This window comes from Sturnus vulgaris, chromosome 13 (assembly GCF_052056855.1).
Source record: "Sturnus vulgaris isolate bStuVul1 chromosome 13, bStuVul1.hap1, whole genome shotgun sequence".
Taxonomy (NCBI): domain Eukaryota; kingdom Metazoa; phylum Chordata; class Aves; order Passeriformes; family Sturnidae; genus Sturnus; species Sturnus vulgaris.
The window spans coordinates 4047857-4065509 of record NC_142255.1 but is presented as its reverse complement, the minus strand read 5'-3'; the positions used below and the strand labels follow the sequence as shown (position 1 = coordinate 4065509).

Genomic DNA, 17653 nt, shown 5'->3' with positions numbered 1-17653 from the left:
GTGTTGTATAGGAGTGTATGGACTGAGCTATCTGCCAAACAGGGCTTTCTTATCTCCTTCCTTCATCTTTTCTGCCAGTGTTCTTGAACACTGACCATGGTGAATCATGCTCTGATTCTTAGAATTTCTCTCAGACCATTTTTGCATTTTCACAACTGTACCTCTCCTCCCCAAGTTCCTGCTATAGCAGAAGCCATTTTGGCTTCACATCTATGAGAGGAATTTCATTCACTGCTGTGCTTTCAAGGCTGGCTGGAGAGAAAGCTCTTTGCTTCCCAAATATAAGCTGTGAAAAAGAGAAAAAAAGCTCCCTGACACATTACCTGCCTGTATTCTGCACAAACCACATAGAGATTGCATTTTATGCTGGTTTTAAGAAATTTTAGGTTGCTAGCAGTCAGTTTTCATTTCCACACCAGGCCAAGGCAGAGACAGAGCAGCATTTTTATGGACTGGGGGGGGGCTCATGAGTAGGAGTAGATTTGCATGCCGAGAGTGAAAGGTCAGGCTGAAATTCTACAGTGTGGGTTTGTCAGTCTTTAACTTTACTGTCCTCTAACCTTAGTGGTGTTTTGCCAAGGCAGTAGTAATGCAAAGACTGATGTGATAGTGGAAAGTAGACAGGACAAGTTCAAGGAAAATGGCTGAGATGAGACATTCTCATTAGAGAGTACATTTGGAGTTTTCACTTGCAAATTCTATGAGCCTTTGACTGACCACACTCACTCCCTCTTCCTGGTGTATTTAACTTCAGAGATGAAGCTGTAATAAAACAGAAAATAAGGTCCTGTTGCCAGCCATTCAGGCACTGAGTGGGGCTTCCTGAGGCTCTCAGCAGCTTGATTCAAAGAAGGCTCCAGGGAGCATGGTGACCTGGGGCATGGCACATCTTTGAGGGCACTCTATTGTTAAACTGGCCGTTTCCAAATTATGGGATTTTATGATTTGTATCTCAAGCAAGTTCCTTGTTCCCTTGACAAAACAACATTTCTAAGTTACTGTGAAATTCAGGAAATTGTCCAGTATCTTTGCTTATATCACATCTGAATGTGCATCCTGAGGTGCAGTGCATAATGGTAGATATTTTTCTGATCTGTTTTCATTTGGCTTTTGCCTCATTTTCATTACTTCTGCAAGTTTTCAAGGTAAAAACTGCTTTTTAAAAAAACATTCCATACTACAGATGTTGCACAAAACCAAGATATTGATCCCTGGTCATTGCAAGCTATAGAGTTAGAGCAGGAATTCATAAATCCAGTGCTCTGCCCTCTAAATTATTTTACCTCTTGAAATTCCCTATATGTTACCAATTTCCCATCTGCCTTCCCCAAAATATTATGTCCTCATGGAAGAAGTTTCTGCTGTGGCAGAGTAGCTAAATGAAGCCATATTCAAGAGTTCTTGCATATTCTGAAGAAGATGCTAAATGAGCTGGGAACTGGCAGACTGAACAAAGCAGAATTCCAGGAAAGTGTAAGAGAAGGTCAGGCACTGTTGTGTGACCATTTGTACAAATTCAAATCAATTTCCCCAATTTATTTTTTTCTGTTCAAACTAATATTTAGATTTAGTGCTTGTCTTCCCTGAAGTCAGCTCTCAAACAGATTTACAGGGGCATGTAAGATCACATCAGGCACAGACCTAAAGCTCCCTCTGAGTACATGTATTGATTTTGTTCAGTGTATGTCTTCAGAAGGATTAATTTCTCTTGCATTTCTGGACTGAAATGATCCTATTACAGTAAAACACGACTGTAAAGCAACTTGATTTCAGGTTTCAGCTGCTGGAAAACCCAACTTGTGTTTAAACAGAAGACTAAACTATGATGCTTAGAATAGGTTAGACTGCACCCATAAAAGAAGCAGACTGGATGCAGTATTTACAGTGTCTGTGACTATAACCAGTTAGAAATATTGCTAATCTTGGCATGCAGGTGAATCCAAAGTACAAATATATCGCCAGGTAATTTCGAGGCACTACATTCAGTTTCTGAGAAAAAGACCTGTTCAGTATCTGCTTACTTACATGTGGGGAATAACAAACTGATTAAGTACAAAGGTAATGAAGTTTTTCTGTGCTAATAGATAATATGACTTAACAGAGGCTCTCAGTCACGGGGATGAGGTGGATATGCTGCTTTGGCCTGTAGGGCATGGTTGCATGGTTGTAGGGCATGGCTCATTCTGTGGATGAGGGCAGGAGTCACCTCAGATGTGAGTGTGCTCCTGGGGCCCGTGCAGGGGAGTGGGCTGTGTTGTTCATTGTGATGGCTATGAATCATGTGCAAGAAGATCTGTTATCTAAAATAGGCTCCGACAAATTTCCTTGTCACCAACAGGATGGTGACCCTGCCACCACATGACAAGCACAAATTGTATCCTTTGTTAGGAAAAGTTACCTAGGAAAGTTGCATGAAATAAGAATTTCAAAGGCAAAATGGTTTTTGTGGTTACTGCTGTGACTAACAGGGCTTCTATGTAGTAATTTAAAAACAAGCTGAGGATTTGCCTCATGGGGGGGATGAGAATGGATCCTTGCAAGGTGGCAACAGCCCAGAACAAATTTCCAGCAGAAGTTTCCAGCAAACCTAAAATGTGAATTCATGGTGTGCTCAGGTGGGCTTTATATAACAACTAAATAATAGGTATATGCTTGTAAGTCACTATATTTGTCCTGTCTGCACACACTGAAAAGCCCAAAAGCATGGTTAAAAAAAGGCTCAAGCAAACAAGTCACGAAATAGAGTACAGCAAAGTGAGGCATTCCACTAAAGATGGAACACAGCTTTCTCCTCACTGCTTTGCACCCCTGGATCCTGCCAGAAATACTCCTCAGAATAACAGGACCATTTTTGTTGCTGGCCTCTGCTGTCTGCTTCACTCACCACGCATGGTCATGGTGCTGGCTCGAGCTAGGAGCAGCCAGACTAAAGCCTTGCTGTAGAGAAGACAGAGACATTGCCCTGGCCTTGTCTTGGTTCTGAGCTGGCAGGGCAGGGGAGTGAGTGGGGCAGGCTGCTGCGAGTCCCCATGCTGACTGTCACTTTCTGGCTCTGGGAATGACTTCCTTCTGCTTCATTTCTGTCCCTACACCTCTGTAAATACCTGTAGGTGCTGCATACTTTCCAAATTGCAGCCAGTCAGACCCATAAGGCAATATGAACTGGGGAAGTGTGGAAAAATGGCCAGTTCCCTCCTCCCAGTTGTGTCCTTTGCTCTGAGCATTGAGGTTCACTGCAGTTGCTGCTGCACAGGATGCAGAGGACCCTTGTCACTGCTCCACCAGCTCCATCAACACAGGATGGCTGGCTAGAGTCCAACTAGACATCCTTCCATTTCACTTGGAGTGTCTGTGTCACTGAAGGAGATTATGTGCTCATTAACTCCTATGCAACTCTAGTTTTTCTATTATGGAAAAAAACCCAAATAACAAAGCCAAGTCTGCTTGTGACTGGAAGAAAAGGAAAAAAAAAAAAAAGGAAGAAAAAAAACAAACTCAAAAACTCACTTTACAGCTTTTTCCAAAATATCTTTAAATTGTCTGGAGTGACTCACTGACTCTGCTGCACATCAAGAGATCTAAAGGTATATTTTAAAATAAAACTAGAGAGATGAATATTAGTTCTGCTTCAGCCTCAGCTCCAAATGTATTTATGGCTTAGTGTTCTGGGTTGAGCCTGTTCTAAATCAACAGGAGAACCTATGCTTAAGAAACTACAGGATGATTAAAATAGCCATCTCCTTCTGTGGAGCTTCGTGCAGAAGCACTGTTTTATTATCTTTGGAGACATAAAAAGCTTGCTTGGTGTGGTTGGCTGGTAAACACTTTGCCAGTCATGTGTTGGCTTTAAAAGCCAATGTGAAAGAAGTCAGTGTTGTAGTTTTCCAGAAATGTAAATCCTTCATAATGACTTCAAAAGCCAGGGAATTAGAAGTGGGGAGAGAGAGAAATGTCAGCCAGTTTTTTGCATGAAGGCATGAAAAACTTTTAAATTAAATGTAGTCTGCTTACTTTTTAATAACATGTCCCCAAAATCTTTCAAAATATTAGTTGTCATCCAGGAATGCAGGGAGCCCCCGTCTGCAGGCCTGTGTTCCCTTTGGGAAGGCAGTGCACCACTGGTGCAGCTGCTGGTTTGAAACTTTCCCCCAAGAGCTTTTGCAGGCAGCCCTGGAACATGGAGTTGTTGGAGTTGTCCCACCACCTTGTTTGCTGTAGCAGCCTTGTGTCCAGAGATGCAATGTGATATTTCATGCACACTGATAACCACATTATCATAGCAAATAGGCTCAAAGCCCAATGATGTAGAGTGAGAACATTCCTGAACAGCCTCTCCTAGAAACAAGAAATGCTGCAGCTGTTTGCTTAGAGAGGTGAATGGCAATGACTTCTTCACTGACAGGCAATGCAGGAAGAGTTTTTCCACATTATCTGCACTTCCACATTTTCTACAAATCTATCCAGATGATGATAAGTCAGATGGATTCTTTAATTTCCCTTCTTATTTCAGCCCTTAGTGATGCATCTTCACAAGCCCTGATAACTTGTAGTCAGCTGAGTAAATATAATCTCAAACTATTGCAATGTTTATAGGTGTCTCTGAGAACAGAATAATTTGTAAACACTGTAAGCAGCATGTGCCAACAACAGATACAAAAGGCACACAGTGCACATGCTTGCAGGAAGAAGTTTGCAGGTAGTCCTGTGTTCCTTGTACATAGATACCTTGTGGTTTAATATTGTTACTGCTTTTACAGCAGCATCAACAGTACCTGCTCCTTTTGCCATGCCAAGGTGATGGGCAGTTCTCTCTGTAGGAGCAGCCAGGGGTAACTGGGCATTGGCAGAAGAGCTGCCTGGAACAGCAGCCTGCTGGCAGCACAGTGCCCCAGCCCCAGCCAGCCAGGCTGCTTCTGGCTATGGGTGGTGCTCAGGCAGAAGGGAGGTGTGGCAGGAAGGGTATGGCAAAGTTTGGGGTCAGCCTGATCATCACCCCAGGAACTTGGAGTGTTTGAAGCTTGGCAAGACTTCTTTCAAATATTTAGTTCTGCTTGCAGGACGGCCTGAAAGCTTCTTATTTCTGAACCAGCTGAACATCTTCCTCTCCCTTGAGACTTTGCCATCTCAAGTTTCAGGTTCCAGCTAAAGCAGAAACATTTCAGAAAGCTTTGTTCAGTCCTTGAATTCACAAATGTTAAGTGAAGGCAGTGAGGAAAGGAAATCTGGGCCAATGGTCTCCTATTTCACAATTCAGATTGCTACTCAACATTGCTATTCAACAGAGTAACATAATAACAAATAATGTAATCCTAGTGACATGGCAAGAAAATTCCTGTTTCTCTGGTAATGAGCTGATCTCCAAACAGGATAAAATGTGCCATTTTGCTAACAAAAGTCTCATTCTAGTTATTCTCATTCTTAGTTATCACTGAAGTGTGTATACTGTCTTTGTGTATAATAGCAAGTTTTTCCAGGGATATTTTGCTTTGGAGTCAAAACACTTCAGAACCAAAATGCTCTGAGATGCTGACACCTTTTGTGTTAGCATTTACAGTTCTTTGTGAACAGTAAAGTAGAACCAAGATCTGTGTGCAGAACAGTACAAAATTCCTTGTACAAAACTGGAAGCAAATACATGCAGCAGAGAGGTAGGATGTCTTTGTAGCTTACAGCAAACAAAGAAGCAGAAATGGCTTGTACAGTGTTTTGAATATCAACAATCTTGTTGAATATAACAGAAAAGTGGTATCATTTGTGTAGAATTACAGTAGATAGATACATAGGATACTTTTACTGTAGTAATATTCTACAGATAAAATTAGTATATACGATTAGATATAGCAGAGGCTAGAGGTGAAAAAATTCATTTTAGATCACTCAGTTCATCTTGGGAGTTTCCATTTGTGTTTGAGATGGGAGTTCAGAAATTAATTTAAATATTTATTTTACAGTGGTTTCTTTACATGTTCTTTTCACTGGCAAGTAGATTTTGCATTCTGATTCCTAAATTTTATCTGAAATAGTATAATTCTATACCATTTCATTATCTTCCTAATCCTCCCAGATTATTACCAGAGTAATACTTCTTACATTTTTTGTGTCTGGATTATCGTCTGTTGTCCTTAGATTTGTTAATTAACTAATCATAGCAGTGAAATAGAAATGTAATTGAAACATGCATTACCTGTGGCTTAGAAACAGCTATGGGTCTGCCCCTCGTAACACAAGAAATACCAGCGAGTTTTAGGTTCTGAGTTACTCGAGTGCTTTTGAACAATTTTCCCTTCCTTGATCAAATGGATCAGCTGGTTCCAACTATGATGTTTTCCAGGCAAATAGGTACTACTAGGTTTTCTTTCAACAGGATGCTTGAAGTTCTTTTCCATGCTCTGATACAGTATGTAAGCTGAGATGTCTATCTGTTTATTTGTTTGTTTGTTTTTTTAATATACCTGTACTTCTCCCATTTGCCAAAAATTAATGAGTAAGCCATGTTCAGTTGTGATGAAGAGAAATCAGTTATCTTGGCTCTAAAATGTTCTATCCTGATGGGATGAAATAAAGTCTGCTGATCTTTAAAGAAACTTAAGCAGAAGTACAGAATCATTATTTTCAAGACTGCCTTTGGGAACAATGTAATATAAAGTTTACATAATAAATACAGTAAAAGCTAAATGCCAGTGACATGAATTAATACTGCTGGATGTCACCCTGATGCACTTGCATTATTGAGCAGGCTCTGGAGGGCAGTCAACAATTGATGAAGCTAGTGTTGAAAGCTGCCAGACATATGAGAACTTTCAGGCATTTGTTTAAAGCGTGAATTAAAAATCACTCTGTCTGTATGAATTATACCTTATGAAAACCATTCAGTTTATTTGTACCATTTGTTTGTCACATCTTCATTTTTTGTTCAAAAAAACCCACCACAGAGATGACTCATATTCACCTTTATGTATCCCCTTACATTGTACCTGAGCTGGGATAGTGAAGAGCAGGTAAAGTTTGGGGCAGAATTAAAGCACTGCCTTTTTTTGTTCAATGAGATGCTTCTGGAATCCTTGGAAAAGTGACGTAAAATTAGCGTGGGCTCTTAGAAATTAAAGAAATGAGATCTCAGATACAGATTTGAATTATACATCAAAAAAGAAAGACAATCTTCTGTTCTGACGGAATCTGCACCAGCCCAATGCCATTTGTACTGCCAAAGTTAACCTTATTTCCCACAGGAAGCAACTCATTAAGAAACGAGGGATGCCTCCATATTACTGCGGAGAACCATAAATCCCGTGGCAGAAGAAGTGCTGGGGATTTCTTGCAGTGCCGGTGTAAGCAGGGAGAGCGCAGGACCCGTCCTGGTGCCCTGGAGCTTTGCTCCGTGCCTGGTGTCACACCGCCCTCAAGGGGTGTGCTCGGCACTGTCCCCGCCGCGCTGGGAACCCTGTCCTGACCCTGCACGCTTCAGTCCCCGGATCCACATTCTGCCACAGATGCCTACTTTTCAATTCTTTGTCCTTCACCTTGGAGATCTTGCGCTTTAGAGAAGAATCTTGAACCTTGTAAAGGGAGGTGCTTGTGTTCTTATGATCAAACACTGAAAAAGTGTGTGAGCTTTATTTTCAGAAGTATATAGGAAATGGAAATAGACTTAATGAGACAATGTGCCAGCAGAAATGTGCTTGTGGAATTTAATATGCTCTAGAGTAGTTTCATACACAGCTGCCTGCAGCTAAGCTTCTGTCCACTGCAGATGGCATAGAACTCACAGAACTGCTTGGCCAGCTTCAGTAGAGGTTTTATTAAGCTGAGACCTTGTGTTACAACTTACCTATATTCTGATGATTTCTATTGATATTTTGCTTGCCAGCACCTGCCTCAGAGTTGCATCTACACCGAGTAAAGGATTCACTTCCTTGTGCTGGGCTTCTCCATCACTATTGCCATCATACCTGAATGTTTCAGCACCATATCTTTGGGAAATTAGAGGTGAAAGCCCAATCTATCAAGTTGCTACTAGGTCTGGATTGGCATGTATTGTGTTCAGTGTTCACTGTGAGAGGCTGTGTGGGCCTTAGTTGCCATTTGGGGTTAAACCCAGTGCTCAGAGCAAAAGGTTTGCTAATACTCATTGCAGCTGAGTGCTCAGGGCATCGGCCAATCCCACTCATTCTGAATGAGAAGAAACTTGCCATGGGAGATGACATTTCTTCTATCTTTATGCATTTAATCTAGAAGTGGAGGATGGATGTGAATTCATAGAGATAGGAAAAGTCCAATGTGTGTGCTCTGAACAGAGCTGGCCTCTTCAAAGCTGTAGTTGAGAAGGACTTTAGTCTTCAAACAAGCAAACAGGTCTACTTTGTAAAGAAATTGGTTTAAATAATTTGCCAGGTGATATGCAAGAACTGCCTGGCAAAGACTGAACTATAGTCCTTCAGGTCAGCATTCATTCCACTTGTACAGCATCATCTCTTCTTCATTCCATGCTCTCCAATTTCCACAGCAAATGTGCAAGCTAAGGCAACAATTTGCTTCACTTGGTCTACTGAGTGATGTTCATCTCGTGGCTTTTAAGGAAGCCAAGAGCACAAAGAAAAATGCTGTTACTGCATCATTAGGCCATGGCAGGCAATGTTTTTAAATATTTAACACCACCAGCTTTATTTCTGAGGAATACAGCAGAACAAAAGAACTCTCCATGCAAACCTCCCCACTCCCACTGTAAATTCTTAGTGTATATGCAAGATAACGATTGAGGACCAAATTTGAAGCTCATATGTTCTCAGGTGGAGCCTATAGCACAGATGGATGACTACATATATCCCAGAAGAGGATGTTGTGTGAAATATCTCTGTTGTAGTAGAGATGATGATGTGCTATATTAAATAGAAATTTCTAATATACAGTGCTAAATCACAAGCGTCTGTTCTGCACTGATTCACCCATTATGAGCATACCTGTGGGATTTACATTAGCTACCATCTAAAGTACTCTGATCCGAGGAAGGATGGGAGCAAGAGGTCAGACTCTGGTTCCAAATCAAGTGATCTGAACTGAAGAAATCTAACTGAAAAAGCTAACCAAAAAGGAAAATTATACCCAGAGCTCCTACTCCAGTTTTCCTTTGCATTCAGCATGTACACCACACTGCAAGCCACTTAAAACTACCCCTATTGTAAGCAAAGCTTTTGAGATCTGAGTGCTGAGAGTTGCATTAGTGATCAATTATTTTTCAGTAGGCAAAGAGGCTGCATTACAAACATGCTTATACCGGTCCTTATGCATCCTCACATAAGTGATAACTACTATGCATCATGACTCCCTCAGATAAAATCATCCTTACTTAAGTATTTGGCAGCTAGAGATAAAATTTACAGGCTACCACATTTGCTGTGGGCACGGCAACTAAAACAAAGAAATGAACACATTTTTGCACAGAATTACACTGTTCAAAGATTCAATGAATGGCTGTCAACCCACAAATGAAAAAAGAAAGGAAACTCCATTATTATCTTGCAAAGGAACAAAGCGTAAAGTCAGTCATAGCAGTGCTAAAGTGAAAGCAGACAACCAAAAGCATAAAAATATGTTTATTTCACCATATTTAATCTTGTTAATACATTGTTTCCTTACTTTGAAAGACTAAATATACTTCTCACATAATCCACACGGAGGTAAGAACGGACTGTCTTGGTTAAACTCTGGTTTATTCTGCTTGGAGAAGGCCAAGTGATGCTGGTACAAGGGGAAAGTGAAAAGAGCAGACCTAACTGAGGTTTCTTACTCATTGTTTGTAAGGATGGGTGGGGAACAACACGAGGATTAAATGTATGCATTGGTTAGAAAAGACAGCAACTGCAGTCAAACTGCTGCTTTAATTTCATGTATTGTCTTCATTATACATTGTGGCAGAGGGTACAGAGTAAACAAAAGGACCCTTTGGCTAATGTAAAGCATGCTAAGATGACCACATTTTTAAAAGCTCCTTAAATTTCTACAAGTAATTCTTAGGTGTATATCAAGGTTTGTATGTTGTTTGAAGCAAATTTAAATATTATTTTCCCAGATAATTTGTATTTGCTTGTTAGAAAATTATATAAATATATGCTTTCTGTATAACTTGTAAAGTATATGAGAAGAATGTTACTTACCTAATAGATCAAATATTACAAGTTTGAAGGATGAGGGATATGTGAGGAAGATCTATGGGTTTGTGTCAAGGGAACATTTGTAGCCATTTAATTCACAGTTTGGTATCTATGACCTAATGCTGCTTCTAGCTACACAGCTAGAAATGCAAACTAATTCCATAGAGTGTAGTCAAAGTAGTTTCTGATGCTGTGAAGAATTGGATCTTTCATGCTCTGAATTTTTCCCCCTTGTGTAAATAGGGTGAAAAAGAACAAAGGGTAAAGAATGGCATTTTGCCAAGGAGATTAGTGACCACCAAGACATCTTTGATATGAATATTTAAAATATCTCATCTGAAAATCCATATAGAACTGTCAGTTTCTAAAATATTCTTCCATGAAATAGTGCAATGCCACATAAAATACATCGAGATAGATGCCTTCCGTGTCTACACTAAGGTCACACAACAGGCAAAACCAGTGGCAAAATTCTGTTTCTCACATTAGTTATGGTAAGAGAAAAGGTCTAAAACTCCTAATATGCAGCGGTTGTCACAGTTCCTTAGACTAAAAAAACCCCACTTTTATGCTCTATTTGAAAAGGAGCTGCATAGCGGTATTGCAAATTACTGAGTGATAAAACTGTAATTCTGCATTGTCTGGAAAAACTGTAACACAACATCTGTACTTTTATTACCACTCAAAGGTTACAGTCATAGAGTAGGAAATTCAGTAGCACGCTAAATTTGAGGCCAGGTACCTCTTTTAAAAAAAAAGCTGGCACATGCCTTAGGCCGTGCATCTACAGAACAGAGCATTGGAGGCCAGGCTGGACACGAGCTGGCAATCGGAGCACGCAGCCCAAGAGGCACAGGCGGCCTGGGCTGCAGGGGAGGGCGATTCTGCCCCGCTCAGCTGAGACCCCGCCCGCAGAGCTGCCTGCAGCTCCGGGGCCCGGCACTGGAAGCACGATCCGAAGGGTGACCTGAGGGGTGGAGCAGCCGGGAGGAAAGGCTGAGAGAATTGGGATTGTTCAGCCAGGAGCAGACAGGCTGTGGCCTTCCAGTACCTGAAGGGACCTTGCAGGAAAGATGGGGCATGACTATATGGCAGAGCATGAAGTGATAGAGAACAAGTGGGAATGGGTTCACATTGAAAGAGAGCAGGTTTAGTTCAGCTGTTAGGATATTCTTTCCTGTGAGGGTGGTGAAGCACTGTCACAGGTTGCCCAGAGAAGCTGAGGACGGCCGATCCCTGGAAGTGTTCAAGGCCAGGCTGGCCGGGGCATTGCCTGGAGCAGCCTGTTCTAGTGGCAGGGTTGGAGGGGGATGCTGTCCCGGGTCCTTGTCCCGGCAGCGCTGCCCGAGCTCCGGAGGTCGCTGCCGGCCGGGCTGGGCCGGGCCCTGGGGCGGCCGGCTGCCCGCAAAGCCCGGCGGGTGGGGAGCGCCGCGCGGAGCGGACAGGAGGGAGGGAGGGCGGCTGCCCGCAAAGCCCGGCCCGGCCGCGCGCGGCGCGGAGCGGGAGGCCGTCCTTAAGATGGCTGTTGTGCGCGGGGCGCCGCCGCTGTAGCGCCGCGAGGAGCCGCCTGCCCGCCCCGCTCCGCTCCGCCGCGCCCGCCATGGAGTGCCCGCACCTCGGCTCCAGCGTCTGCATCGCGCCTGACTCGGCCAAGTTCCCGCAGGGCTCGCCCTCCTCCTGGTGCTGCAGCGGTGAGTGCGGCCTGCGCTGCGCGGCCCTCCCGGCCCGAGGTGGCCCGGCCGTTCCTTTGTCCTCGCTGCCCGGCGGCGGGAGGGCGCCCCGCGGGCGGGGGAGGGCCCGGGGGCGCGGGGGAGGGCGGCTGCCCCGGCCCCCAGCCGCCGGGGCCGTCCTGCGGGACCCTCTGAGGGGGGCTGCGCCTTCCAGCCGCCGCTGCGCCCGCGGGGGAGCCGCGTGTCGAGGCGGGAGCGGGGGCTGCTCTCCCACCCCCGGCCCTGGCCCGGGCTCCCAGCGCAGCGCTGTCCGGCCCGGGACGGGCAGCGGACTTGGTCCCGGCGGGGCCGGTGCCCCCCGCCCCGGCGCCGCGGAGCTCTGCGGGGCCGCGCTCCGCGCTCCTTTTGTCTGCCGGAGGAGCTGCGTGCTCGGCTCTGCCCCGGGACCGCGGCTGAGGGGAGAGGAGCCGCTCGCAGCTGCAGGGTCAGTGTGTTCTTCAAATCGGTCTGAGATGATTTTCTTTTTGTTTTTAACGTACATTTTCGGAAGGATTTAGAGAGTGTAGTTTTACTAAGACTCTTGCGGCTGAAGGCGTCGCTTGGGACCCCCTTCAGGCCCAGGAGCATCTCAGTGAAGGCGCTCTCTGGGGGTTTGGGAGTCACGCTCACCTGCCTGTGAGTCGGTAGGAATGTAGAGGTCGTCTTTTTTTTAGTTCTTTGCTCTTTGATTTAATAATACAAATATCCTGTCGTCACCGTTGTCCATCGCGTGATCCTGTTTGTTCAGGGGCATTCCCTTTAAACGTGTCGTGCGCCAGGTGTTTTAAATTTAGCTTTCTACACAAATAAGCGCCGATGTTTGCTGTGGTTGTTTGTTTGCTGTAGTTGTACTCAGCTGTGCTCCGAAGCAGAGCGGTTTAACGTGGGAAGTAGGCCCCGCTTAGAGCAGCAGCGGGACTTGTTCCTGTGGCGCTGGGAGAAAGCGAGAAAGCCTCCTTTGGGAATGAGCGAGCAGGGAGCGCTGAGGGGCTGCATGTATTCTAAGGTGTTCCTTTTTTTTTCTTTAAAGGAGAGATAGTTCTCCTTTGTCTTGTAGTGTCAGTGCCTTCGTGTGGGAAGGCTGCTGCTTACTTAACTTGTTCCCTGATTGCAGTTTCCGGGAACCAAGGTGTGGTGGTGCTTCTGCTTCCTTTTGCAAAACCAGTTTTTTTTCTCTGTAATGCTTTTGATTTAGAGGGTGTACACTTTACAGTGGAGTCACGTGGAGAAATGATTAGGAGGAAAGGAGAAGTACAGGAAAAAATTCTAATTTTTTTACCAAAAAAAAGAAAAATATTGACAAGAGGTTTAACTCTATAAGTTCATCTGTTATCTTCAGAATATCAAGTGTAAGCAAAGTTGTCAACAAGAAGCATATGTCAGTTGGGAACCACCCTTCAGAGAACTTAAAAAAGATAAAAGTACCACAACTAAAAATATATGCTAGCCTACAATAATCGCCAATTTATGGCTACCCTCTTATGCATGATGCTTCTCAACAAAGAAGTTCAGCAGTTAGAACAAATTTTTCTTTGTTGTTCGGAGGAGTTTCTCACAAACCAGCACGTACAGGGAGAGCTGGGCAAATAACCCGAGTTATTTTACAACACCGAGGCAGGAGGAAGGTGTGAGGGCTCTTTGGGAACTGAATAATGATGTCACCGTTTTCTAGGGGAATTTTTTTTTGTTTGTAAGGCTTTTTAAGAAAATAAAGTCACACAGTATTCACATGGATAACTGTAGAAGTCTTAACAAGTGCCTAGAGAAAAAAGCTAGGTACATTGAACTTAAAACAGTCCAGTGAACAAAAAGCAGGTTCTTATTAATTTAAAGCAAATTAAATTATGGGTTTTTTTAAAAATAAATGTTGTATTTCTCCTAGTAAAGCTATAATGCCTCACTTCTCACTTCCAGCTAGTAGAATGTGATTATTGTTACATTAACTCTCTGATAGTATGTAGAGTACTGTCTTCTTCTTACTTGTACTCATTTTTGGTGATATTAAGTTTTTTAAAGATATGTAATACTGGTTTATATCAAATCACAGTAGATACTGTGTCTTATTTGCTAGACTTGATGTAACATTGTAATATAAAATTAAACAGAAAATGCTGCATGTAAATTAATACCTTGTCAACATTTAATGCATTTCTTATTACTTTTGATGCTGTTTTCTAAGATTTTGTTGGTTTAGTTTTGTGGGGTGGTGGTGTCTCAGTTGTATAAATATATTTGGAAGGCAGTTTTCAGCAGTCTGTAATTACAGAGCAGCTCTCATCAAGTACATTGTCTTAAACTAACTCAGAACTTGTCAGTCCTCTTTGTAGTTGCTGCTGACCTTTCCAGAAAAGGACAATGATCCAGGAAACTTTCTGGCAGCCACCTGATGTGCCAGTGATAACAAAATGTTGCAGAATAGGTTGGAGAGTGAGTTTTAGTTCAGACTGCTGTGGCTATTTTTATCATTATCTGGTGGAGATTTGTGGAGCTGGAGTGCCATGCTGAATGATGTGCACTGGTTAAGTATCTTTTCCTTGTCTCTCCACAAAAACTCTTGATTTCAACAATAACTTCACAAGGTAATGGGGAGGCACTTTTGAATATTGTTACTTGATCTTGAATATTGTGTCACTGTGTGGTGGAGGGGTGTTGCGTTTGGTGCTGGTATTTGGAAGCCAAGCCTTGCTGCAGGTACTCGGTTAGAGGAACGTGTGTATCAGCCTGAGCTCCTCCCTTGGCCTACATGAGTTTCCCTTGAAAGCTTCCTGCTAAAGTTGCTTTGGAGGTCTTGTGGTGAAGGAATATTCTTTAAAAAGCACTGAGAGGGAGCATTGACAGCAAAGGTGGGATCCGAATATCAATGGGTTTGCTCTCAGTCAATAACTAATGTTCATTTCTAAGTGTCTCTACATCTTCTGTTATGTTCCTCCTAGGGAGTTTGGCAGTCAGAGAGTTTAAGGCCCCTCATTCAGAAAGTGGAGTGCTTTCCCCTGGGTATTTAATCCAGACACGCCTGCTCTGTACAGTAAGCAGTGCAGAAAGCAGCATGTATTTGCTTTGAGAAGCTTCAAGATTATCAGAAGAGAGCACAGAATGTTTGCATGTTTTGGTTTTCTTTTGCAGATCTATAGGCAGTTTGTTGTTGTAGTAATTGGGCGTTTAGGTGGCGATATATATGTAAAGTAGAAATGGTATAGAAACTGAAAACGGCTTTCAATCAGTGCTGTCATGTGAAATAATGTGGGCAGATATCTGCTAATTCCAGTTGGAGTGCGGTCTTTCCACACACTTTTATTTCTGACACTTGTGCTGAAGTTGGAAGCAGAGTAGCTGGAGGCATTGGCAGTGTCACACACTGAAGCTGTTGCGTTTGTATGATGTGCCACACCTTCGGCACTGTTGTGCAAATCATGTAATTATGAAAAGTGCTCTGGAACAGCTCAGATGTGGTATTTCTCAACAGCTTTTCATGGACTCATCAAACCACGGGGAGCCCTGCCTCACTGAGATTGCAATCTTCTGAGCACACCTGTGGAAGTCTGGAGAGGTTTTCCAACTTTTTTCTGTGTGGTTGAGGATTCATTAATTGTTCTCACTGGGCTCGTTGGTTGTTCAGTGTAGAATTTGAAGTTCTGTCTTTAGAAGAACAACTGCAGACTGATAGGATTACGAATGCTGAAGTTGAGATTCTGTGATTTTTTTGTTCTTTGAAAGGGGAATTGTGCTTGTGAAGGATGCTTAAAACTTGCTTTTCAGATCCCTGTCAGTTGAATACTTTTTTTTCTCCTTAAATATCATAATTTTGTTAGGTATTGAAGAGCAGTTCTGGCTGTAGACTGGTGTTTCCTGCAAAAGCTGAATAATGTGCCTGGCATCAGTTTTTTGCATTCTGATTTCTGTTGTATAAGAGTTGTTATTGCACCAGTGGTCAGAAACATACGTTGTGAGATTTGGAAATGACACTAGGAATGTGAAAAACAGGAGAGCCAGCATGAGCAAGCTGTTTGAGGCCTAGTGAACAGTGATTATGATGGAAATCCACATGCTGAGTTAACGAGTTTTTTTGTGTGTGTTAAAGTTACTAAAATATTTGGTAAATTCAGTTTGTTCACAATAACCCCAGATATCCCTAAGTGCTTATTTAGATTTGAGACCAAATGTTTTGGGCTGAGTAGAACATGACTGCACTGGGTCAGGTTGCATTTTTTTTTTTTTTTTTTTTCCTGCTTCCCCGCCTGCCCCCCATCAGGTTCTGTTTTCTCAGTTAAATTAGTCCCACAGTTCTGCTTTCACTGGGGTAGGTAATGCCATTCTGCCACACTGTGATTTTTGGCTTTGGACTGTTGCAGTCCGTGCCAGAACAAGTATAGTGTAAAAGCACAGGTACAGACTTCACCCTCTTGGCTTTCCTTTTCGTCCCAGCTCCTTTTTAGTGTTGCTTCTGCATTTCCATAAGTGTTTGTGCCTCTGTCTGCTTTTCCGATTTTATTACCAGAGGTTCTGATTCTTCTGTCTTTTCATGATTACTGTAGTTTAGGAGGAGGGAAAACTTGCTGAAACTGGAGAGGGGTAGGTAGGACCTTATTCCTATGAAAACTTCAGTTCTCTGCATGTAAACTCAGGGTAAGATTATGGACAGTGTGTGGACCTAGTGGTCTCTATTTTGTGTGTGAGGATTATTTGTCACCCTGCATCTGGAAAATTAATTTGGCCTGGAAATTGCCAGATTTATTCTGAAATTTAAATGACAAAGTAAATATATAAAAAAATTACCCCTTTTTATTCAGTCACTTTAATTTCAGAGTTGGGTACTCTTTCACCTTTTCATTTCTCGGGTCACTGCTATACAGGAATGCTTGTTAGTAACTCTGTAGGTTGTTATATCTCCCTAGATTAATTCCCTGGCTATTGTTTTAAGTTAGCTTGTTAGATTTGGGATTTTTCAGACTCAGTCTTGTTTTCCTTAAAATTGGTTTGGTTGTTTTTTTTTCCATTTGAATTGATTACTGATGTGTGAACTGACCATGGGGTCAGCAGCTACCTTGGCCTGTGACACAGAGCACACTGCTTTGGAACCAGTTCTGTTAGAAGATGCACATTTATTGAGATAAGATAAAGTCTTAATTTCAGATGAGATGGAAATTTTCTTTTAATTAAAAAAAAAAGGCGAGTCTTTCTTTTCAGATGCTTACTATCTTAGAAAGTCAGTAAGCTTAAATTAGTGGTGATAAATATTTTCTAGATTTTATTTTAAAAATTTTGTTTATACTCAACAATCATAATCTATCACAAAATTTTAACACTAGACTAGTTTGGGGAAGAAATGCTTCAGAGGAAAGAAGTAGACATTTAATATATTGCCTTTAAGAAACTAGATCTAATCTTCATTATGAATTTGAAGATCAACTTTGAAGGGCAAATTTTACTACTGACTGTTGTAAGTATCCAGTGCTTTGAAATAACTCTTCAAAGTGTGGCAGGTGAGGAGATGGAATCGTGTGAGGAATTGTGGAAGCAGGATGAGACATTTGTGTGTATGGCAGGCTCTTGATTTACCTCAGATTAGGGAAAATCTCATTACAGCTGGTTTCAATGTAAGCAGGATGATTTTCACCTGCCTTTCCCAAGCTCTTCAGGGTATGCAGGTGTTAAAACAAGATGGTTTGTCTGATCGTGTCGGGGTGCTGAGCCTGTCACATTTAGACTTGCTAATTTTTTTTTGTCACATGTGTGTCTGAAGTTGACAGAGTGAAAGTTTCAGTTTGCAATGTTTGGAATGAAATTAAGCTTTGACCC

The 17653-nt window shown here is 42.6% G+C and overlaps 1 protein-coding gene across 3 annotated transcripts in view; it reads left to right on the top strand.

The window, feature by feature from the left end:
• USP3 (ubiquitin specific peptidase 3) overlaps positions 1 to 17653 on the top strand; it is a 74177-nt gene that overhangs the window by 24576 nt on the left and 31948 nt on the right. The window contains exon 1 of one of the 3 annotated variants that reach the window (XM_014879132.2): positions 11640 to 11839. The exons of 1 other annotated variant lie outside the window; for it this stretch is intronic. In XM_014879132.2, coding sequence (XP_014734618.1) covers positions 11749 to 11839 — 91 coding nt within the window. In that variant the 5' untranslated portion in view covers positions 11640 to 11748. Of the gene's footprint in view, positions 1 to 11639; positions 11840 to 12206; positions 12303 to 17653 lie in introns of those variants that run through there. One more of the 3 variants, XM_014879136.2, reaches the window with a different exon arrangement.